Source organism: Prionailurus viverrinus, chromosome C2 (assembly GCF_022837055.1).
Source record: "Prionailurus viverrinus isolate Anna chromosome C2, UM_Priviv_1.0, whole genome shotgun sequence".
In the NCBI taxonomy this organism is placed as follows: domain Eukaryota; kingdom Metazoa; phylum Chordata; class Mammalia; order Carnivora; family Felidae; genus Prionailurus; species Prionailurus viverrinus.
In genome coordinates, this window is record NC_062569.1 from 131295507 (window position 1) to 131314629 (window position 19123).

General features: G+C 35.2%; 1 protein-coding gene across 6 annotated transcripts in view; it reads right to left on the reverse strand.

The window, feature by feature from the left end:
• Positions 1–403: 403 nt before the first annotated feature.
• Positions 404–19123, reverse strand: part of NRIP1 (nuclear receptor interacting protein 1) — a 100634-nt gene continuing 81914 nt past the window's right edge. For 5 of the 6 annotated variants that reach the window (XM_047875284.1, XM_047875285.1, XM_047875283.1 and 2 more), the window contains one exon: positions 404–7717. In XM_047875284.1, the coding sequence (XP_047731240.1) occupies positions 3906–7373 (3468 nt within the window). In that variant the 5' untranslated portion in view covers positions 7374–7717 and the 3' untranslated portion in view covers positions 404–3905. The remainder of the gene's footprint in view (positions 7718–19123) is intronic. The other variant, XM_047875286.1, reaches the window with a different exon arrangement.

Here is a 19123-nt window from a genome sequence, read left to right on the forward strand (position 1 = left end):
TTTTAAAATAAACATAACACTCATTGAAAACTGGATAAAAACCTTCTAATAAAATCTTAATTTAAAACAAATATTCATCAAGTCTTTATTTTTTAACATTGTACAAATTCGTTCTCCCTTTTAAAATCTACAGTGATCATTCAGTTATACACCAAATAACAGAATTGAGGACAGGTAGGCTGACTATCTTTTTGAGAGATGCTTTAATTGTTCTGCTTCTAGATACACTAAGTTGCTGGCCACCTTCTTCTTCGCCGCACCCCTCCCCCACACCGCCTTAATTTTTCTAAGAAGGGCAAAGCATCCTTGAAGACTTGCTATTTTCATAACCAGAGACTTTTATATTTATGGAAAACCTAAAAACCAGAGAAAGCCCACAAAATAACAGTCATTTCAAACCAAAGACAATGCATTTTTTCTCATTTATTCAAATTCACTGCAGGAAGTAAACACTAAAAGATTAAAAAACAAAACAAAAAATTCACACTGCAGTATGTACAGTTTCATGACATCACATGAAGAAATTAAATTTCTAATAAAAATGACAAATTATATTACTAAGCAGATTGCATCAAAATTGGTTGTGTAAACCCCAGAATTCATATCATGAATGGTAATGTGCCTGTATTCCAGTATACTGGAACACTCTTGGTATAATGTTACATTTTCAATGGGATTAAAAAATTCATGAAAGTAGTTGTCTGAACTCTTTATGTTGAAAAGTGGTTGACTTGATTTTAAAAAGTTTTAAGACCCTTGGATTCAAAGCACATTCTTTCACAAAGCTTAAACCACAGAAGTCATGTCCGGAAATGGAATACTGTCCTGTTGGGACGGACATCTGATCTGACTTGTTAAGACATTTTGCCAAATGCACAGACGCACAGGGTCCCCCATGCACTTTTCATGCAGCAGGTAATCACAACTTAAATAAAGGGTTTATTCTATACATTTGTCCAGACTTGCAACTGTATACACACATGCACAATTTTTAAGCCTGTCTGATTATATTTACACTTATACATGGAATATACAGAAACCAAAGAGATTAAAAGGCTTTTCTGTTGCATTAGAACAATACAAAATATGTATTTTTCATTAAGGAAATCACTATTTACATCACCTTTAAAAACTGATTTTAACATCTTCATGTAACAAGTCAATATATATATATATACATATTATATATATATATATATATATATATATATATATATAAAATATATATTCTCACCAGTTTACTCTTCTGTAAGATGTACCAGAGAATAAACAGGTAATGCTACCTTACTGATGCCAATGAGAGCTGTAGTACCCTTTCACAAATGACCTCATCAAGAAGAAATTGTCTAGATATCTAAAATAGTCCTTGAAAACGTGTGTATGTGCATCCTTGTATCTACATATGCATAAACAAAGTGGATATGGATGTATGCCCTTTCTCACCACTCTTCTTTAAAATCACCCTAAACTCAAATTGGGGACATTCTCCAGTACATCAGAACATCATTCTTGTGGTCATGTTTATCTACGTATTATATACCCTCATCCCTTTAATTGTTAATAATGATAACAAAACCAACCAACCAAAGAAACAAACAAAAATGTAGCAATGCTGGCCCTTGATGTCCTTTTCCTTGACCTAAATTTCACTCCTTTGTAAAAGCCTCTTTTCCCCTAATCAAAAGGGAATACCAACAATTTTTCTAACCTACCTCTAAGGCTCCAGACTTTTCATAATGGCAGGAAAAAAATGACTTGCTTAAAAGCTCATTTATATTGTCACAAGATTGTCACAGAGTAAATATGGGATGGAGTAGAATATATTCACTGGCCAGTGGAATTTCCATTTCAGAATAAGCATATGCCTTCATCTCTCCATGATGTAGCATAATATTCACTCTTGACTACTGTTTTATAATATATCCAGTAACTATTTACAAATCATTTTGAGAAAAAATAATCACTTAGGGTTTTGGATCATATTAGGAAATAACGCCCATTTTTAATATAAAAATCTTAGAAACAACTTCAAGTAGAACAACTTCAAATAGATATCCTTCTAATTAATAGTTGATTATGTAACGATTTTTTGATAGGTCAGTTGCAAACCTGGTTCACTTTTAAAAACAAAAATATCTGGTGAATGAATGGTGGACTGTAAAAACTGCACTTAAACGTATGGATTCGTTTCAAGATCAAAACCCCATGTGGCTCAATAGTAAGTTCTTCCAAGATAACACCCGTGTTTACTTTTAATTACTATTTTAAAATAATAGATCCAATGGAGTGGTTGTGTACAACTCCTGTCACGCCATGCCTTTTCTACTTTTCTGTTAGTCAATCTGAGTTTAGTGCCATTCGTGGGTTTGAAGTAAGTATTTTCACCTTTGTCAGCAATGTTCTTAGGACAATGATTTTAATAGAAATTAAGGATGTATTCAGGAGAAGTGTCCAAACCATCCTGGAATCACCTGAGTTTGGTAAGTGGCCCTGTTATTCCATCCCTAAGGCTAATTAAGTAGATGTTACTCATTAGAACACATAAATAATCACAGATTTTCCTGAGATGTTGAGCCAGATATGAAAGTTGTCCCCTCCACCCAATTTTTTTTTGTCATAAAAAGTATTCTGAACCCGATTTCCAAAGACATAGCGGTTATATATGAACTACAATATTGCAAATTTTGGGTTGATGTATAACTGTACTGGGGAAAATATAGGCATCAAATAGGGTTTTGTTTTTTTTTTTTTTGGTTTTTTGTTTTTTTTACAATCCTGTGTTCTGAGAAAAGTCATAAGCAATGGTTCTCAAACTTCAACATGCAGAAGAAACATCTGGGGAGTGTGTTAAGATGCAGATGGGAGATTCCCAGGTCCACTTAGCACAGATTGCTGTTCTGTAGATCTGAGATGCCGTCTAGGAATCTGCATTTTAAAACAAGTGCTCCAGATGATTCGAATGCAGGTGGTCTGAGTCCAGCTTTTAAGAAACCCTGGTCATAAGACTCACAGGTACCACAGAAATGGTGAGAAGTAAGTTTTACAAGAGATGGTGAAAATTGTCCAAAGAAAAGCCATTTTGCTTCTGTTAAAAACAACTTCTTAAATATTCAACTATTCAGGAAACCACCTGAAGATAAATGTTAACTTCCTAATTCTGTAAAAGGAGGAATATTAATTTAGTAAAGTAGTTAAAATACAAAAATGGAAATCTGCCTTTTTTTTTGTTTTTAAGGATCTATCAAACTTCCATCAGTTGTAATCAATTTTTACTAAGTAGTACAAGGTTTAAAGAATTAGGTATTGAAAAGGACTGGGGTGGGGTAGACACATTGGGAACCACAAAACCCCTTCCAAGAGTTAAAAATAATTTTTTTTTTTAGCAAAAGTGAAAAATGTAAGCATATTTTTTCTATTTTATTTTTGAATCGGATAATGAGAAGTGAATTAGGTTTTTTTATTCAATAATTAACATTTAAAGAGTTATTTAACAATTTGGACTTAAAAACACATGTGTTATGTAGACTGACTTCTGCAAAGCAAAATAAAGTACCCTAATAAAGGCAGTAAAATGCATTAATCCACTATGGATGGAGATTTACATTTTCATTTATGCCTATTATTTGTGATTATAAAAGAATTTCATTCATAGGCTACTCACAGTTGTTGTCTGATGCATACAGAGTGTTAAACAACCAATTGCTAGTTCAGTAGTTTCCTCATGACATCTAACGTAAAGCAAAAAGTAGTATGCATATTTAAACATCACCAGTAACCAATACTTTTCAAAATGAAAAAAGTTTCAATTATACCATGCTTTTCTCAAATCATGCTCTTATTTATACAGATCTCAAGTTCATACTAATTAGTTTTAAAAAGATCCAAAGCTGGATGGCAGGTACATTTTATTCTGATTCTTTTTTTATTGTTAGCACGTTTCCCAGAAGTCCATAAACTTCTCCATTTGCGCTGTGTGGGCGAGAGGCATTACTTCCCATATGGCTATTGTAAGGGCTTCTGAGATTAAAGAAAGAAGCTTTAGTTTCTGCAGCAGGAAGTAACTCTTCTTTGATTGTAACCTGTGAGACGCTTTCAGCAGATGAGGGCTCCCTCCAAATGTCCTTGTCCTGTGTTTCTCGACTGGTAACAGAACTGCCTCCCTTCTGAAGCATGTAATACAGTATTGGGTTAGTTTTGGTCAGTCTGGGACAGTCTTTTTCATACTCATTCTTATCTGCATCTGTGATAACCCACTTAATGGGTCCCTTCTCACTGGTCATGGAACACCCATTCGAAAGCCCAGATTCTGGTCTAGACCCTGCACAGCCCATGTGCTCGGGAAAAGAAGGGCTCATGGGAGTTTTTACTCCCCCTGGGTATGGAAATGTCCTGCTATCCATGCAACTGCTCGGCTGAGGGGAGCTGTACATCAGTCCATTTAAAGAAGAAATGCTGAATTCAGGCTTGCTGTTGGTCACAGTATTTTTGTGTCCTTTCTTTTTACTCTCGACAACAGAGTTACTCCTGTGCTGGGACAAATCTCTTACACAGTTTTCTGAGAGAAGCAGCTGTTTCAGAACATTGAAGCTTTTGCTCTCTCTGGCCCAACTCCTATGTTCACCATCGCTGGCTGAACCATGGCTGGCAGGATATTTAAATTCAAGATCACTTTTGTTAAATTTCAGCTCTTGCTGGTTAAGCAAGGACCCATACAACACTTCTGAAGCACTGTGACTGTTTGCAGCATCGACTGTGTTATTTTTCATCTTTTTAAACGGATTTTCTAAAGGCTCCGTGTACAGCTTCCTTTTCTTAGGAACCATGCAAAGATTCTTTGATTCTAGAAGTGTCAGTTCACTATTTCTGTGACTATTGTCCAGATCATCTGCCAGGTAACTCTCTTGATTCTGTCTTAGCAATCGACTTAACAGACCATTCTTTGAGAAAGAAAAATCCTGAGGTGAAACGGGCTCCGATTTAAAGTCCTCGGGCACTGGTAAGGCAGCTGTGCTTCTCTGCACGGGAGGAGCCATACCTAAGAACGGGGCACCCTTGGCGTCGTGGCTCAAGTGCACATTTGTATTATGAATATGTAAGTCATCGCAAGGCTCAGATTTTATTTTTACCATCAGTATTTGTTCATTTAAAGCTCTATCTGTGTGTTCCTGAGTGCTTTCATCTCTTAAAGGAATTTTCTCTTTCTTTTCACTCTTCCCTTTGTTGGGGTTTCCCAGGAGCAACTGGAGGACAGTGCGCCTTTCAAGCAGATTTTCTATTTCAGAACCAGAAAGTCCTGATTCGGGACCTGTTGCTGGACTGCTAAATGCCTTATTTTCTTCAACCGCATTTGTTTTATTTGAGAGCAGAGGACTATTTAATCTGTCAACCATGCCTACAGGTTTATCTGTGTTTACACTTAGCAGCTGCTTACTAGGTCTCTGCTCTTCTCCTGCTGCGGAAGACTGCATTCCACACTGAGCTAAATTTTGTAACAGTTTACTGGCACTGAAAGTTGCAGAGTTTTGTGCACCTTCATTTTGGACTGGTTTCTCTCCTTGCGATTCTTTGCTTTTCGTAAGGTCCATCAAGTGGTTAGATGCAGTATTTGCTGGCTTTTCAGGTTGAGAGCTGCAGGCATATGGTGGGGAGTTCCATCTGATGACCAGAGAGTGTTGGGAAAGGTTGATGGGAGACTCTGCTTTTGAGGATCCCAGTAATGGAGGAGTGCTCACTGGGGTAGTCCTGTTTGTACTGGGGCTTTCTATTACAGAAGTCCTTGTGTAATTCTGTGAACCGAACTTTGTCACGTCACTGTGTACTTCCTGAGGACTGCTGTTTCTTTCGACGCTTTCTTCATTCTTATGGCCGAGGAGCAATTGAAGAAGTGTTACTTTCTGGTGTGAATTTAGCTTGGAATTCTTTGAGGTATCTTGATCTTCTTTGAGATCGACACTGGGGACTTTGGGATCCCAAGTGTTTAGCAAGGACTGAGTTAAATTATCTAGAGAAACAGGCTGGTCGGGTTCTGGTTTCTCAATTCGATGTTTGCAGGACAAGTCTATGGGAACACAGTTGGAATAAGAACTTTCATCGCCACTGCTATCATCTGTAAAACTAGGATTGTTATCTGAGTACTCATCAATGGTTGTAGGTGTACTGCTATCCTCAAAAATGCTTCCTCTCTCACTATGATTATGTCCGTTCATTGGCTTTGGTATGGTCTGGCTTTTAAGAAGATGTAAAAGCAAACTATTACTAGCAGCTTGTTTTATACTGTTTCTTTCCAGTGAGTTCTTATAGCCTGAATTTTTGGGGGAAGAGGGAACACCCACCGGATTCTGAAACGTGGTATTCTTGCTAGCCATTAGTTTGCTTGATGATGTTCTTGCCTGACCATTGAGATGGCTTGACATTCCTTTTGAGAGCTGGAAACTGCCAACATCCTTCTGGCCGTTTTCCTGCAATCTGGCCATCGCAGCAAGTCTCTCACTCGCCGCCTGACTGGCGTTTTGTGTTTTTAAAGCATGTTCTCGAGAATACTGCTGCAAATGGGCTTCACTCGAAAGGAGTAATGCTAACTGGCTGCAAGCAACACTAGGTTTGGGGGAAGTGGCAGGACTAGCCCTTTTTTCCACCATGCTTGCAACCGCCTGCAATCTTGCAGCACACGACAAGGGTTCGCTCATGACCTTTGTCCCACTTTGTCCAACACGATGCGGTGACTCTGGGAACCGATCTCTGATGAGGTTCTTAGTTACGTCAGGAAGACTGGTATCAGGCTTTTGATCTTTAGCTTTACTTTTCTTCAACAAAGTTTTTAAGTGACTTGACGCAACACCGTAGCACCTTAAATCTTTTTCCACTTTTAAGGAGTCATGACTGAGGGCATATCCTTGCTCCTTGAGGCTCTGCCTAATTTGTTGCGACAGAGCAACAGTCTGCAGCCTAGAGCTGAATGACTGAAGCAAAGAGGCCAGTAATGTGCTATCTTGTTTGCCTTTAGGCACATTGTCAACCATGCCAGCTAGCAAAGCTTCCTTCTTTACGTTTAAATTTACGATGGAATCAGACAGCCTCTTCCGCTTCGCTGCGTTCCAGTCCTCAGAAGACTGCAAGAGCCTGGCTTTTTTGAGATGCAACATGCCAGATCCCTGATGTGAATGTGTATTGAGAACGGGCCCATTACTTTGACAGGTGGGAAATGCACTGCCAGAAATGTTAAAGTTCTGATCGTCTTCATTATGCCCAGCAGACTTTTTGTCAACGGCAGTCCCTGATCCCTCTGCTGCCTGATGCATTAGTAATCCTTCTAGGTAAGTTAAAACAATAGAATCCTGGTGCACATCAGAGCCAAGCTCTTCTCCATGAGTCATGTTCAATAGAAGTGTTCACAAGGGCTTGGTTTCTAGTCACACTGAAGAATGGTTTTCTGTGGGGGAGTGAGATGTAACTTTAATAAGTGGGCGTCAGTTTATCACCTTCCATGGTAATTAGACAGAGATGCACTGTTTCACTCCAACCAGGATTTCTTCTGGCAATGACAAAAAAAGCAGGCAAACTCCAAAGCAGTAGGACCACAGAGCAGATCAACTCCTAAGCAAGAAGAAGCAGAAGAATTCCTTAATACGTAGGTCTACAGAAGCAAGCAGACAGACTCCTTAGTGAATGCACTGCTCCTTCTTCATCTTGCTTCCAATTAAATGCAAATATCAGTGCTCTAAAAAATAAATAAATACATAAAAAAGTTAGGAAGGGACAGAGCTAGAATTATGCTATGATACCTATAAGCAAAAGAATCAAATATGTGTAAGTTTCTGTATATATGTGTGTGTGTACATAAACATAATACACATACATATGTATGCATTACAGTCACTTCTTTAGTAATATATTTTGCCGTTCCTATTAGATCGGAAATCTCCACTGGAAAGCCTATAAATTAATCCACATTGTTAAAATGATCAAATCATTTAGAGAAAGCACTTAGGTGTTATAGGACTGTCTTCCGAAGAGCACAAAGTTTCTGAATTTTCATGAGCACTTTCTGCAAAGTAATATGAATGCTAAGTCTCTTTTATAGTAAGGGAGCCAGAATTTGCTCTCTGACGTGCCTGGGAGCTTATGAAGGAACAAAAGCAGCAGTCCAGGAGAAAACAAGAAAAGAGACAAACATGACATGAACCCCTCTGATGAGCTGGATGTGGAGGTGAGGACTGAAGAGAGACGCACTTCTGACATCATCCTTGAAAATCACACATTCCACAAGTGATCTGTAGAATTTCTGTTTTCAAAGAAATGGAAGCACTAACAAATACAAGTATTTTGTGGGCCTATGCAAACTATGACAGTCTTAGTCATATTCATAAACATTTAAGTGTAATCACAAACTTATTCACCCATAATTTTTACCATGACTTATTAAAAACAGAAGAGATGGATTCTCTAGATGCTCATCAAGTGTATCCGAGGTTTAATGTTTGTTTTGAAATCTTTACTCGTTTGCTTTATGTAGAAATTTTAATGTGAGGTCCATTCTGAGCACATGCAGAACACAGGTTGTGGGTGAACCTGTAACTCCCAAGTTCCTAGGATGTCCCTAATATAAAGTACTTTTCTCCCCACGCATGCTATCTCTTTTTGTGTGGCTTTGCTATTACTGAGTATAAATGAATTAAAATATCGTATGTGATTTGAAACAATTTTGTAAGATTTTAAAATAAAAATCATAATTTAGAAAAATGTGTTAAGGTATTTGTACCTACTTTTAGTTTAGAAAATGTGGTTACTCTAAGATGTATAAGTATAACTATGTGTATACAATAGGCTATCACAGTATCCTGTTGAAAAATGGGCAGGAAATGAATTTGGAATAGATTTGAAGGGAAGATAATTGACTTCTTCCAGAAAATTCTAAGTCAATGTGGTTGTTTTTCATTAATTTCTTTGGAAAGAAATTCTACAAATAGCACCATTACATGAAACGGTGAGGAAAGAACTTCTTAGAGAAAACTGCTTTAATAAGATGACTCTGTAAATGAAAGATTGTATTTCCTATGACACTGGTTCAGGCGGCACTCAGCCACAACACCTACCATCATTCTAGCAAAAAATGAAATGCTGAAGAAATTAGGAACTCTGAGACTACTTAAAGCCTGAATTCACTCAGACTCTGCTATTAAAAACTCTTCAAGGAATCCAGCGAGCCAAATCTCTTCAGAAAACTTCCTTTTCTTTCCTTTCAATAACTGAAGCAGTTGAAATCGTTACATTTTATTAATATTTAAGTCAATTTATAAATAACAAAGTAAGAACGAAGAAATAATAAAAAACAAATCCATTATAATTTTAAATAAGAATTTACACATAGCCAACCCATTCTTAATTCCGTATCTTCCTGGTTTTGAAAGACAACATATCCATATGGGCAACTGACAGCTTGTTAACTGTCATGCATGAACTTGGAAATATCTTGTAAACATCAATTCCAGATTTCAAATACATGTCTAAGAGGCGGGCGTTATCACTTCTGGGTCTGCTCTCTGTACCTGTATAAATCAAAATGTGTTACTTTGGAAAACTTCGGTAGCTCATAATTATGCTGAAGAGAGGACAGACATCTTCCTTGTTCCATAAACTGCAAAATATGTATTTTATTTTTAGATTTTCTAACGCCAATTACAACGATTCATCAATGGATTATCTCATTTCCACGTCATCTATTTTCTTCTAATCTCTTTTCTTACATATCAGCCTTCAATAATTGTCCACTTATGAACCATTTCAAATAAATTTTGGTGTGCCAACACGATAAGAGAAGAAAGAGTACTGCCATGCATCCTTTGAGCAAAACAGGGCAGTTGAGGTTCTTGTCACGAAATAGTGAGTGACGAAGTCCTTCTTATTGAATAGCTGACTAGACGGAAGTACCCTATTTCCTTTTTGTCTTTAGAAATATACTGCTATGGGAACAATGTGAGGTGACAGATGTATTAACTAACTTTACTATGATAATCATTTTGCAATATATGTGCGTATCAAATCATCATGTTGTACACCTTAAACCTTCACAATGTTATATGTCAATTATATCTCAATAAACCTGGGAAAATGAGAACCATACTGTTAAAGTATATATATTGTTCACTCATCGATTCTTGAGTCTGAGAAAATTTATTTAGGATGTTGTCTTCTGAAGACAACAGTCAGTGATGTTGCCTGTGCACTCAATGTCACCATCATCATTCATGTCTAGAGTACAACTATCATTCTCTTTGCAGCCATCCTCTGATTCATCTAATTGAAGCATCTTCCTATGCCAACTTTCTTCTCTTTCACATTATAGATGGGAAGGCAAAATACTGAATTCTCTATTGTGTTTCCTAAAAACTTAAAACAGAAGAAGAAGACTACAAAGACAGTGTCTCCAGACTTTTCTTTTTAAACATTCATGAGAAATGATACAGAATTAATGGGCTATGCAATAAGGAAACTGAAGATGATACAGTGATGACTTATTTCATTATTGCATCATCCTTCTAGGCACTTCTATTATTTTCCCTTGGCTTATTATTTAGTCTTTATTTGGCACAACTGGAAATAATGAATCAATTCTCAAGATCAGAAAATGGAAAAATATACATAGATATAGGAAAATTAAGATCACTAAAGTTCCAATAATGTATCTTTGATTTATAAAAGGTTCTATTAGACATATATAGTAATAGCAACATAACACTATTCTTTCCTATTAAAAATACATTCATTAAAACTTTAAGAATGAATAAAAGTCATATAATCCTTGCTACTACTTAGAAATATTAAAAAAAAAAAAGCTTCAAAATCTAAAACCAGATTTGTGGTGCCTGGGTGGCTCAGTGGGTTAAGCATCTGACTCTTGATTTCAGCTCAGGTAATAATCTCATGGTTTGTGGGTTCGAGTCCCATGATAGGCTCTGCGCTGACACCGTGGAGCCTGCTGATTCTATCTCCCTCTCTCTCTCTGCCCCTCCCTGCTTGCTATTTCTTTCTGTCAAAAAAATAAATAAAACATTAAAAAAAAACCAACTAAAAAACTAACATTACATGTTTCAAAGAATGCTGCCTGAGAGTATATCAAGGATTAATGTATTTCATGGCAATTTAATAAAATTCATGTACAACTACTTCACAATGTTAAAATTATAAACTGAATCTTCTTTTTATTAATTTAAAATTGTTTATAAGAATAAAAACCTTTTAAATTTCATAAAATTGACTTTTCACTGCTCTAACTAGCCTACAGTTAAAAAAAATTGCTAGATTTAAAAAAACAAAATCAAACTAAACTGTGAAAGAATTCCATGGAACCTTGACCATATGCACAGATTTGGAGAAAGATTCAAGCTTCAACACACAGACTAGTTTATTTAAATATCTAGTAAAATGCTTGAATTCAGAGAGTATTTTTTATTTATTTATTTATTTAAAAAAAAATTTTTTTTTCTCAATGTTTTTATTTATTTTTGGGACAGAGAGAGACAGAGCATGAACGGGGGAGGGGCAGAGAGAGACGGAGACACAGAATCGGAAACAGGCTCCAGGCTCTGAGCCATCAGCCCAGAGCCCGACGCGGGGCTCGAACTCTCGGACCGCAAGATCGTGACCTGGCTGAAGTCGGACGCTTCACCGACTGTGCCACCCAGGCGCCCCAGAGAGTATTTTTTAAAAGCTACATTTTTAAGTACCTGAAAAATATGAAATTATGTTGAAGTCTAACTTTTTTTATTTAGAGTTTTAATCAATAAGATAGTTGTAAATAATTTGCACATTAACCATTCCCAAATGGGTATTATACTGATCTTTGAGGAAGTTAAACTAATTTCATTGAAATGTGTTTTGTACTTTCTATTTGGAAATGGCTTATTAAGCAAAGGGAAAATCTGAATTTTTAACCACTTTTGAAAATGGCAAAATAAAATTTTATTTGGATAAATGAAGGATGAATGTAATAGAATTCTTATATGTGGGACTACTTTTGGTTGACAACACATAAATAATGAGAAAGGTCTTCCTCCAGCTGTTTTTAAGGAAAGGATACAGTATCTTACTTGTCATTAAACTCTCCATTAAAAACACATTTCAATGACTAAACATCCATGAAGTTACTTTGTATGGTGGTTAAATTATGTCTAGTGAACACTTCATGACTTCCAATTGTTTCTGTGAAATCTCTTCTAATTTATTTTGCATTAGCAAGTAATACCAGTTTGCTGAATTTAAACGTATTTCTCCAATGCCACTTTAATAAGCATTTCAATTTTTGGCTCTGGTTCCTCAAAATGTAAAATTAACTGAAAGTCTACTTAGTTGTGACATTCAAGAATAACTCCTATTGGATAACACTACCTAAATTCCACTGTAGATTATTTTAGGGATGCTTTTTATACAAAAGGCTAAGAAAAATATTAAGATGTTTCACTAAGGACTAGAAGAAAAATATCGAAGTTTTAAGAAGATTCCAAAGTCCTAATTATTGAACCTTTTATTAAAACAATACAAACTGAGGTAAATAATTCAGAAAATTCTTGGTGTTCTCTAAAGTGAGGCCTTGAAAAAAAGTTTTAAAAGTTGAAAGGAAACAAAATCCAAGAAAAATTTATCAGGAGGATGTAACACCAAACATTTTATCCAAATGTGTAAGATTAGGCTTTCCAAACCAGTGGCCTATGAAAAGTTGTAATACATAGCACTCAACACTTAATTTCACAGAACAAGAAAGAAAAAGTAACATTTCAGATAAGGGTTCTGGGGCTTCTTTAAAAAGTCAAGATTACAGTGAATCCCCTATTATAAATTGAAAGTTATTTTTTAACCAAGTCAACAAAACTGTAACTGAAAAAGGAAATACTACCAATACCGACACCACAGAAATGAAAACGATCATAAGAGGTTACTATGAACAACTATACTCCCAACAAACTTGACAACCTATACGAAATGTAAATATTCCTAGAAACATACAACTTCCAAAGACTGAATCAGGAAAAAAATAGAAAATCTGAATAGACCAATTACTAGTACGGCGATCAAACTGGTGCTAAAATATCTCCCAATGAAGAAAAGCCCAGGACCAGAATTTCACGGAACATTTGAAAAATTAACACCAATCCTTATCAAACCCTTCCAAAAAGTCAAAGATGAGGGAACACTGCCAAACTCATTTTATGAGGTCAGCATTACTCTGATACCAAAACCAGAAAAAGGTCACTACCAGACAAACAAACAAACAAAAAACTACAATGATGAATTACATATGATGAGTATAGATACAAAAATTTTCAGTAAGATACTAGTAAACCAAATTCGGCAGCATATTAAAACAATCATTCACCATGACCAAATGGGACTAATCCCAGAGATGCATGGGTGGTTCAACACCAGAAAATCAATCAATGTGATACATCACATTAATGGAATGAAATTATCATGACCATCTCACTGGATGCAGAAAAAGCATTTGACAAAATTCAACATCTACTCATTAAAAATAGGCATAGAAGAAACATCTCAACATAGTAAAGGCCATTATATGACAAACCCACAGCTAACAGCACACTCAATGGTGAAAAGTTAAAAGTTTTTGCTTTGAGATCAGGAGCAAGGCAAGGATGTCCAATCTCACCACTCCTATTAAAATGGTATTAGTCCTAGGTAGAGCAATTAGGCAAGAAAAAGAAATAAAAGGTGTCATAATTAGAAAGGAAGAAGTAAAAACTTTCTCTATTTATAATGATTTTATACATAGAAAATCCTAAAGATTCAACCAAGCAAAAAACTGTTAGATGTAATCAATAAGTTCAGTAAAAATTGCAAGATACAAAATTAACCGACAAAAATCAGCAGCATTTCTATACACTAGCAATGAATTTTCTGAAAAAGAAATCGATCCTATTTATAATGTCACAAAATAGTTAGAAATAAATTTAACTAAAGAAGTGAATGATCTCTCCTCTGAAAACTACAAGACACTCATGAAAGAAAAGGAAGAAAACACAAATAAATGGAAAGGTATCCTGTGTTCACGGACTGGAACAATTAATACTGCTAAAATGTCAATGCTACCAAAAGCCATCAACTTAATGCCATTCCTATCAAGATTCCAATGGAATTTTTTCATAGAAGAATAAAAAACACTCTTAAAATTTATATGAAACCACAAAAGATACCAAATAGTAAAAAAAATATCTATATATATATATATATATAGATATCTATCTATCTTATCTATCTATCTATATCTATAGATATATATATCCTAGGAAAGTAGAATAAAGCAGGAGGCATCACACTTTTTGATTTCAACCTATACTATAAAGCTACACTCATCAAAATAGCTTGTATTAGCATAAAAACAAACAGGCCAATGGGACAGAAGAAAGAACCCCAAAATAAACTCAAGCATATACGATCAACTAATATTTTGACAACGGAGCCAAAAATACTGAATGGAGAAAAGACAGCCTTTTCAATTAATGGTATGGGGATAATTGGATAACATGTAAAAGAATAAACCTGGACTCATATATTTTACCACTCCCCAAAATTAACTCAAAATGTATTAAAGACTTAAATATATGATCTGAAATCATGAAATTCCTAGAAGAAAACATAGGAATAAAGCTCCCTGATGTGGGTCTTGGTAATGAGTTTTACGATACAACACCTAGCAATAAAATAAAGCACAAACAATAAAATAAAAAATAAGTATACTACATCAAACTAAAAAGCTTCTGCACAGCAAAATAAATCATGGACAGAGTGAAAAGACAACTGATGGAATGGGAAAAGATATTTACAAGTCATATATCTGATAAGGGTTAATAACCAAAAAATATAAAGAACTCACACAACTTAATAGCAAAAACGGCAAATAAATCATTTTTAAAAAGGGCAAAGGACCTGAAGTGACATTTCTCCAAAGAAGATATACAGAGAGCCAACAGGTATGTGAAAATATGCTCAGTATCAGTAGTCATTAGGGAAATGCAAATTAAAATTACAATGGGCTATCACCTCATGCCTGTTAGAATGACCACCATCAAAGGACAAGACATAGCAAATGCTAATGTCGATGCAGAGAAAAAAAGCCCTTGTGCACTTTTGGTGGGATTTAAACTGGTACAGCCACTATGGAAAACAGTATGGAGGATCCTCAAAAATTAAAAATAGACCAATCATACGATTTGGCAATTGTACTGCTGAGAATATATCCAAAGCCAATGAAAATACTAATTTGAAAATATATCTGCATCCCCTTATTCCTAGCAGTATTATTAACAAAAGCCAAGACATGGAAATAAGCTAAGTGTCCATGGATGGATGAATGAACAAAGTAGCTGTGAAATACACACACACACACACACACACACACACACACACACACACACACAAATACACATGATGGCATATCATTCAGCCATTAAAAAACAAGGAAATCTTACCATTTGTAACAACATAGATGGCCTTTGAGGCATTATCCTCAGTGAAATAATAAGTCAGACAGAGAAAGGCAGATACCATATATGGTAACACTTATATGGAAAATCCAAAGCAAAAACAAAACAAAATAGCCAACTCAAAGAGATCACACTTATCGCTTATCATTACCAGAGGCAGAGAGTTGGGGGGAGGAGAGATGGGAGGAAGGTGGTCAAAAGATACAGACTTCCTGTTATAAGATAAATAAGTCCTTGGGATGTAACACACAGCATGATGACTAGAGCTAGCACTGCTGTATGATATATAGGAAAGTTGTTAAGAGAGTAAATCCTAAGAGTTCTCATAATGAGGTTTTTTCCCTTTTTTTAAAAATTGTATTTATATGAGAAGATGGAAGCCAGCTAAATGTATGGTAGTATTCATTTCACAATATATGAAAATCAAATCACTGTGCTGTAAAATTACAGTGACATATGTCAACTACTTCTCAAGCTGGAAAAACAAAGAATTCTAAGTATTTGTAAACATTTGAAAAATGGAGTTATTGTGTCTAAAAAAATTATAAATATCATCTGCTATTCTTTTAATTATCACAACTATTGCTTTATTCCACTTTACAATTGTCTTACATATAGGGGCATCTGGGTGTCTCAGTCGGTTAAAGCGCCCAACTTCGGCTCAGGTCATTATCTCACTCGCGTTGGTGAATTTGAGCACTGCGTCGGGCTCTGTACTGACCGCTCGGAGCCTGGAGCCTGCTTTGAGTTGTGTCTCCCTCTCTCTCTGCCCCTCCCTTGATCACACTCTGTCTCTCTCTCTAAAATAAACATTAAAAAAAATTAAAAAATAAATAAATAAAACTGTCTTATATATAAATGGAAACTAGTTATTAAATTTAGATTTAGTTTCAGTAACTCAGTCTAAAAGACTGATCACCACTACAACAGAAGCAGAATAAATGACAGAAAAGGGAAAAAAGAAAAGTTGGTTTTTGAAAAAAATTTAAGGAAAAAAAAACCACATTCAATTGTTGTCATTTCAAGCTGGGAATAATAAGGACATGATAAGAAAGGATGACTGAAATTTATTAGAATACATTTCTAATCTGTTGAGAAAAAAGGAATAGATATTAATGTCCTTTGATATAATTTGAATTCTGAGACAGTAACTTTCTTTGTAGTATTATCTTTGTGCAAAGACGGATGTGTGGTTGTACAATTTGATGGGTGCCAAGAAAATAAACTTATCTGAAAACATTTTGCTCAACTGAGGGCCTCAACATTATAGAACAGAAGAGCTTCTTGCCCTCTCCCAGGGGTTCTCAATTTAAATAGTAAATAGTCTTCAAAGGTTGGTAACAGAAGCCAGTGACACTGTGTGAGTAAAACAGCGGCCCAGATTGCTCTCCACTGCAACCTGAGGGACTTACATATTTTTGCCCAAGGCCAAATTTGCTCCTGACTTCGAGGTCCATCAGCTTTAACTTGCTGTCAGCTGCTTCCATAGGAGTAAAATTGTGTCATTCACATTCTCTATTAAGTGAGACTCACCTAGGACACGCCAATGCTTGCCTGACTCAAGTGTTCAATATAAAGACATGTGTATGTGAGGACCTCTTCAACCCTAAAATTTTATTTCTATGACTCCAAGTAATTTATCAAATTGTAGCTGATAAAAAGGACAAGCATGTTAACCAGAAAGTTGATAATGCTATCATAAAGTTGTGGAAACAGTCCTGACCAGTATGTGTCATAGTCTTTTCAGTGAATTCTGGGGGAAGGAAATGATTTTGTAATAGCTATACAACCTCCCCATCCAATCGCCCCAAATTATTTATCTTCATTACTTTCTTTAAGGGGGCCACAGAATTTCAAACAGATGTTTACTTCAAAGCTAAAAATGAGCTTATGTCCAAACTGGAGCTTTTGCTGATCTCACAATGACTACATACTGAATAAAATGCAATAATAAAGATTCAGGATCCTCGGTGGCAGATAAAAGCATATGAGAGAGAGGACAATTATTGTCCTGGTGACAGAAACAAATATCTCCTATAACTGATATAGCAAAAGAAAGAGCTTCATTGTTCTCAATTATGAGAAGGCTTATGTTTATGAAGCAAATTCGATAAAAGCCACTATTTCACTCTGCCTTTACAATTCATTAAAAAAATTAATCTTAAATCAAAATTAAGATTTGAAGCAAAAAAAAAAAGGCCCACGAATCACAGGAGCTAGAGAAAGAGCTTAACTGCCAAACAATTTCTATTCCAAAAATGTAATATTTTCCTGGATACTGTGTTGCATTTTCTTGAAAACACGGAAAACTAGAATATCATTAACGAAAATTAATTCTAACTACAACTGTTAAAAACCCAGAAGATAAACATTATATGATAAATACATAATTATTTATTTAGCATTAATATTAATGTCTCTCACTGCCTCCTACTATTCTTGAATAACAAACAGCTTCTTTGAAGAAACACAAAATAATCACTAACAAATTATTTTGGTAGCACGTAAAAGTGAAAAAAAAAGGGGGGTTTAAGTATAAAACAGAGAGTATAGGTTCTCCTAACCTTTTTCAATAGCTGTTCAAAATAACTGGTTCTTTCTATCAGTTTTCAAAAGCATATTTTCCAAACTCTATCAAAATATAAAATATAATGGAAAATGGTGCTTTCTTCTGGAATTGAGTGTTTATAGTATAGTTTATAAACATACATACATACTGGGACATTCTTTGAGATTGGAGTATAAATTCTATTAAATTCAACTATGGTCTCCCCATCCCTAAAATAGATCTGACATACAGATACAAGCACAAGGTCAAGGTCACAGATCAGTAAGAAAGATTACCAACAGAACGGATATAACAGCTGGCAATTGATCAAAGCTCCTGGAGTTTTTAGTACACTTACCAGATAGTCTGCATTTACTCATAGGGTACACTCTGTTTTAAAAATGTTTCCCATCTTTGAAGACAAGATCTTCATGTACCTTTTGTTATAAAGCATATTCTGCTAAAATGTTGCATTGATCACAGAACAAGAGAAGAAACTTGTGTATGTGTAATTCAGAATCATAAGTTTTTATGTGTGTGTATGTATATGTATGCTTTCATATTAATTTGCTACTACTGATCTTTGCAATGTGACAATTTGAAATTAATTTCACTTGCAGGTTCCTGAATCATCCCATGTTCCCCCACACCTCCATGTCTTTGTACCAGCTGAAATGGAAATTAATTGCGTATTCCTGAATATCTTGGGCCACTTCTTCCCAAATACACAGATTTAACGGCTAAAAATTGGTTCAACCAGGAAAATTTTATAATATAACCATAGCTTTCCATGACAGTTTCTAAATTATACACAGAAGAAGAAAGTTTTGTCATCAACAACAGCAACAAAAGTGATTCTTAATGAAATTATATTATTGAACAGGGCAATTATCTAACAAAACCATGCTTTTGTTTTAGCTGTTCAAATAAGATATTGAATTGATTTTAAATTATATTTATGAACCAAAAATTCTGTGATAAATGTTCTTACTGAAAGTGTTCTGGTGAAGAAATCATCATTTTTAAGGATACATCATGCTGTTGGGGTAAATTTATAATAGAAAACCCTTCCTTGTAAAAT